The sequence below is a fragment of the Castor canadensis genome, chromosome X, assembly GCF_047511655.1.
Source record: "Castor canadensis chromosome X, mCasCan1.hap1v2, whole genome shotgun sequence".
Taxonomy (NCBI): Eukaryota; Metazoa; Chordata; class Mammalia; order Rodentia; family Castoridae; genus Castor; species Castor canadensis.
This window is the reverse complement of record NC_133405.1, coordinates 47,504,468-47,511,065: the sequence shown is the minus strand read 5'-3', so window position 1 is coordinate 47,511,065 and position 6,598 is coordinate 47,504,468. Positions and strand designations below refer to the sequence as shown.

Sequence of the window (6,598 nt, the reverse complement as noted above, 5' to 3'; positions counted from 1 at the left end):
TTGGAAAACCAGTTTAGTGTTTTAGATATTCTGAGAGGTGACTTTCAGTCTTGTCACGTGGGATTCCCAAGAGTCCAGTTCCTCATTCCAATCCACTCCGTGTTTATGAAAGTACATTAGCTGAAACAGTAAGAAAAAAATTCACTGCAGGAAGTCATCCAATCCTGCTAAGTTGACATGTAGAATAAAGTGGATAGTGTTATTTATTACTAACATAGTCTAGTGAAGTAGACTATATCTGTGTGTACAGTTGGAGGAGGGATAGGCAAGGAGGAATGTTGATAAATAAAGTGAAAAAGAGCTGATGTATTCAGAGCTTAAGTTGCTAGAGGTGAGATCAGTTACCTGCCTGCAACTGAAATTTCAAACTTCTGTTTAGCGGGGACGTGAGTTGGACAATGGTGACCGATAGTTGGAAATTTCAGCAGACATCTTAAGTTTTATGCTTAAATGAACGAGCAATGAACCAGAGGAGTAAGTACAGCTTTTTTCAGCTCCTTGCAACTGTTACCTTTTTACTTAAAAGTATATCATCTTTTTCAATAAAAGCCTGTGTGACTGTGACTTACTACAATGAAAGCAGCAACTACACCGTAACAGACACATGTGAATGTGGTGTTTATGGACTAGCCTCTCCAGTGGCTAATGCCATGGGAGTGGTGAGCATCCCTACGAATAATAACTACCAAGCTTGTGACTACAACACTGAGTTTACTAATACTAAGAAGCCCTGGATTGCACTGATAGAAAGAGGTAATTGTACATTTTCTGAAAAAATTCAAATAGCGGGTCGAAGAAATGCTGAGGCTGTTGTGATCTACAATGCTCCAGAGAAAGGCAACCAAACAATACAGATGGCAAATTTTGGTAAGTAATTGTTGATTCCCAAGGAGGATTAATATTTTTGTTTAACTTAATAAGTATTTCCATCTAGAATTACTTTAGTATCTGACAATGAAGTTATAAAACAATTTTACTTGAGGTTTTCTTGCCTGGCACTACTTGGAATTACTTTATTATTATCTGATATTTTAAGTTAATTTATCCAAGGACAATAGCAATTCATGGAGAGATTCCTATTTACTTTCAGATTTTCTTAGCTCTATTAGTTTTTCTCAGGGTGCATTGTATAACCGCTTTTGAATAAGCTGTGCCTTTATCTTAGAGGTAAAAATTGTATTTTAATTTCATCATTATTGGGACTTGCAATTTCATTTCCTCCTGCAAAAGGATGGTATATATTCAAGTATGTGGAGCTGGAAAACTGATTCCTTATGAAAATTAAGTAACTACCTATTGGAAGTATATAAAATGTTATAGAAATAACAATTTGATTCTACTGTATGCATGTAAGATTTGAATGTACTTCAGGAACTAATGAAAAACTGCTCTCCAAGATTGTTAGACATTGAAATGGGCATGTCACAAATAGGGTAACACTGTAATTCTTATCTATTCTTAAGTACACAGAATCATCTAATTTATTCACTTTGTAAAGAAATTTACTTCTGGGAATTAATGGTTTTATTACATCTCATTTTGTAAAAATTGTCACTTCCAAATTAATGAGTTTTTAAGCCAGTGAAGAAGCAGACTTCCGACCCAAGCTTTCTATAATATGCGTGTATGTATTTTTTACTCCAGATTATCCAAAGAGGGGGAGGTAATATTTTCAAACCAGGAAAAAGTTGTTGGTAAATGAATACAGTATTTTGATAACTGGTGTTATCACTACTAAATTCACCCTGTAATAAAATTAATGTAAATGAAAGAGACTTCAGAATTATAAAAATGAGAAAATCAAATTTGTGTTAAGAATAGTAGAGTGCTTAGAACATTTCAGGTTATATACCTAGAACAGAGCAGTTTATTACTAATGTTTGAAAAGCAAGCTGCTTGTTCCTCTGGGTATTAAAAACAGGTAAAATGGCCTTTCAACAGCATAAAAATATTGTGAATGCATCAAACCTCTACTTGATATCTTTTTAAATATATCTTGGACATCACCTTTATATTTTTTAAGCTACAAGCATTTCATGAATGTTCATGTATTTTTACAAGTGACTTTTAATTTGTAGAAAGCCATTCAGCCTTCTGTTGAAAATTGAAAATTAAAGCTTTTTAAGCAAGCTACTTCTTTTGTATTTAAACTTAGAGACCCTTTAGCATGCACAATCATGTTCTCCTTATTCACTCTCATGCTAGTTTTAAAGCAGACAGTAACAAACTAAATAGTAGTCCTGTTTTCAAAGCTTGTGTTGCAATCTACAGCAGGAGCCAACACCTGGTACTGTGTAGACACTTCAGTACTGAATTTAAAATATTACCCAAAGGTCATTCACAGTAAATCCTTCCCAAAGGCATGTGGACCATCATTTGAATGTATGGATAGGAAAAGAGTTTTAAAGAAGGAAGTTAGACTTAATATTCAATATATACCTCCAATATAATCAAAGACACATAACCAAAAACATTTTTTAAGTTATAGCATTGCCCTGTTTTGAAATCAGTGCATTAAGCCAAGCATGATGATACACACCTGCAATCCCAGATACTGAGGAGGCTGAGGCAGGAGAATGGTGATTTTGAGGAAACATAGTTAGATTCCATAATAAATAAATAAATAAATAAGGCACATTGAAAAGGATAGCTGATGGTGATTCATACTGCAATCCCAGCACTCAGAAGACTGAGGGCAGGAAAATCATGAGCTCAAGGCCAGCATGGGCAACACATTAAAACCCTTGATAGTGTGCTTGAACAGTGAATGATCTCAACCTCAAAGAATGAAAATTATAACTAGCTTTGCAATTATTAGAACTGTCAACTAGTATATCATTGCATTTCTTCCTTCTAGAAATTTCTATTATATAAAAACTATTCTATGATACAGGTTACAAATATAATTAAACAAGTGTGGACATGAAAATAATATGATCAGCCTCTATTTTTATAACAATAATATTGAATTTTATTTTCCTGGACATTAACTACCTGCCCCCAATTAAATGGTGAACTGAGGTGAGGCCCTCTTATTCTTTACTCATTTTTTTGTTGTTGTTTTTATCTTTTTAAATTTTTGTTTTACTCGGATACATTGTGACATTTACCAATGTTTTTATAATACATCATAGTTGAGTTCAACTCCCCCATAATTCTCCTTTATCCCACCTCCCCCTGTTCCTGGCATACTTTCAGTATGTCTCATTTTTCCATTTTCTTACATGAGTACGCATTATTTCCACCATATTTACTCTCCTTCACCCTTTCCTTATATCCTTCCCCTCCCACTGATACCAACCCTCCCAAACAAGACCTGTTTTGCCTTCCTGTTCTCTGTTTTTGAAAAAAGACATTTCTGTTTGTATAAGATACCGGGAGTTTCATTGTGACATTTCCATGTGTATATGTATTATAACCTGAATTCATTCATCTCCTCTATTTTTCTCCTTTCAGTCTCAGTCCCCTTCTTATGATGATTTCAACAGGTTTAAAAACTCTGTATTTATTTTTCTATAGAAAGTACATCAACCATACTCACCATCTTAACTTCCTTCTTTTACCCTCCTCTGTTTTTCATAATATGAAAAACATGACCCCTTAGCATGACCTGTTTTTCATAATATTGTTTGTAATTGTATTAGGTCTATATTCCACATATGAAAGTAAATATGTGACTTTTGGCTTTCTGAACCTGCCAACTTCACTTAAAATGATGTTCTCCAGTTCCATCCATTTACCTGCAAATGGCAAAATTCCATTCTTCTTTGTGGCTGAGTAAAATTCCATTCCATATGAATGCCACATTTTCTTAATCCATTCACCAGTAGTGGGGCATCTTGGCTGTTTCCATAGCTTAGCTATTGTGAATAATCCTGCAATAAACATGGGAGTACAGGTTTCTTTTTGAAACCTGACTTGCATTTCTTTGGGTATATCCCTAGGAATGGTATTGCTGGATCATATGGCAATTCTATTTTTAGGTTTTTGAGGAGCCTCCATACTGTTTTCCATAGTGGTTGCACTAATTTACATTCCCACCAGCAGTGTATGAGGGTTCCTTTTCGCCCACATCCTCGCCAATATTTAGTGTTGTTTGTGTTCTTGATGATAGCCATTCTAACAAGAGTAAGGTGGAATCTTAGTGTGGTTTTGATTTGCATTTCCTTTATGGCCAGGGATGTTGAACATTTCTTCATGTGTTTTTTGGACATTTGGACTTCTTTGGAAAAGCTCTGTTCAGGTCATTTGCCCATTTACTCATTGAGTCATTGATTTTGGGGGATTTAGTTTTATGAGCTCCCTGTATATTCTGGTTATTAATCCCTTGTCAGAAGGGAAGACTATTTTATAACAAAAGCCAAAATAGTGTTTGTCATTGCTGTCTTTCATTAGTGTTTTATTTTGTTTTAACATAAAGGATAGGGGTAACAACTCACATTCTTACCTGGCTTCACCTTATATCACCTCATGTTTTATCACCCCTAAAAACTACCTTGTCAGGAAACTGCAGTCTACTTCTGGTCCGTGTACCCTTCCACTTTTCCCTGGCTCCCCCTGCTTCTTCATTCCTTCAAGCCCATTTTCCCATGCTAGGCCTGACCAGTCCTTCCACAGTGTTGTGTCCCTTCACTTCTTACTAATGTCAATGCCCTCTAGCCTAAGACAACTAGCCACAGACTTGTGGTCTAAAAAGTTGTTTAAAAAGTTTATTACTTGTTGCAGCAAAGAAAATAGGCACCATTGGAAGCCATGGAACATATCAGTAAGATTAGGCTCACTTTAGGTAATTTGGGGGAGGATTTAAGGGAGTAGGCTGTTGCCCAACAATCAACTTTCGTTGAACTTAAGGGACTTTCCAGGATGTGGAACTTTCTATTTTTAAAATCAGGAAATTCCTGGGTAAATTGAGAAAAGGTAGCTCCCCTAAAAGGTAGGCTTTGTTCTGAATTGGATGCTGTCAGGAAGGGGGGCAAATTCTGTGATTGTTTCTAAATTAATTTTTATAAGTGATGAAGACTAGCTGTAAACTAAAGTTGTAATTGGTAAAGAAGCAATAGTCATTCATAGCCAGGAGAGGGGATATTTGATCATTTTTTGTGGTGTAGACCAACTGTTCATATTTTGTTTGTGTTCAGACATGATTTCAGTAAGTTGCTTATGTTTTGATCCATCCTGGTCACAGAATGACCTTCTTATTAGAGAAGCAGCATTAGCTACTATTCCATGAAATGGTTTATGTCCAACAAGAATACACCAAGTTCCAACTGAAAGTGCAAGGCCAGGTCCTCGATATCAGGGGCCACTTGTTTCTCAGTTATAATCCACTTTGCCTACTCCCTAACTGGTGTGCAAATACATTCTCTTCCCTGATATCTTTGTATATTTATTTAATGTTTTTATTAGTATATAATAGTTGTACAGGGGGTTTCATTGTGACATTTCCATATATGCATACAATGTACCCCAGTTTGGTTCATCCCTCCATTATTCTTTCTTTCTCCCTCTCCCTTCTTAAAATGGCTTCAACAAGTTTCAATGCTCCATATTTGTACATGTGTAGAAAATACATCAACCATATTCACCCTCCATTACCCTGTTCATTTACCCTCCCCTCCCACTAGTGCCCTTCCCTGAACATGATCTGTTCTACATTCCTGTCCTTCATTCTCTATAGGCTGTCTTCAAGGTTCCCAAAAATTCTGAGGGGTGCTTTTGCATTCCTTTCTTCTTGTGGCTCCATGATTTAAGTACAGAATGCCCTTATTCCTGTGCGCAGTGTATTTACGGCCTCCCAGCTAGCAGTTCTCCTTTCCTGAAGGGGATAGCTTAAGTCTGAGGGGAGAGCCCACTGAGGAGGAATAGAACAGAACCTCCTTCATTCTTGGAGGTAAATTTTTAGTTCAAACTTTCCCAAATAGATGTACATTTTGACTTGGCTTTTTGATGGGGTTGGAAATAGAAGGATATGCTTACCTTGCCCTTGAGTAAGTACACAACTGCTTAACAACACTTTCCAAATGCTTCAGAGACAGCCTTCCAGTTCTATCCCAGATATGCCAGAAAAGCCAGCTCTTCTAAGCTGTCCAAGCAGAAAATTCCAAACATTTAAGTACTGGCTTGCTGAGCAAACAGTTTTTTGAAATTTAAATGTGCTATTTGTAGGTAAATTGCCTTACTAAATGCCTGTATTTGAATATAGTTTCTGTCAGCAAAGTCAATAATTTGGGAAGGATAAAATTTGGCAAATTTCTTCCTTTTTATCTTTTTGACTGTGTCCAATGAAGTAGATTACAGGGTGAGGTTTGCAGCATTTCAGAATCCCCAGTGCTTACCAATTCCAGACCAACTACATGCATGGAAATGAAGGGTGTAATCAGAGTGGCAAAGTCACATGCTTTATGCAAATGTTTTTCTGGAAATGAAAGGAGGAATAAAACTATACTACATAAATGAAGTGAGAAGATACTAAAATCTCTCCACTGAGACTTGGACTCAGATATGTACATAAAGAACTTAATTCAACCAAACTGATCAATTCCACCTCAAACAAACCTCAAATCTGTCTAATTTCATACCTCCTCAAGACATCATCTCT

The 6,598-nt window shown here is 36.2% G+C and overlaps 1 protein-coding gene across 1 annotated transcript in view; it reads left to right on the top strand.

Annotated features, from left to right (window-relative positions):
* The first annotated feature begins 206 nt into the window (after positions 1-206).
* Positions 207-6,598, top strand: part of Rnf128 (ring finger protein 128) — an 86,686-nt gene continuing 80,294 nt past the window's right edge. The window contains exon 1 of the mRNA XM_020167185.2: positions 207-867. Coding sequence (XP_020022774.1) covers positions 462-867 — 406 coding nt within the window. The 5' untranslated portion in view covers positions 207-461. The remainder of the gene's footprint in view (positions 868-6,598) is intronic.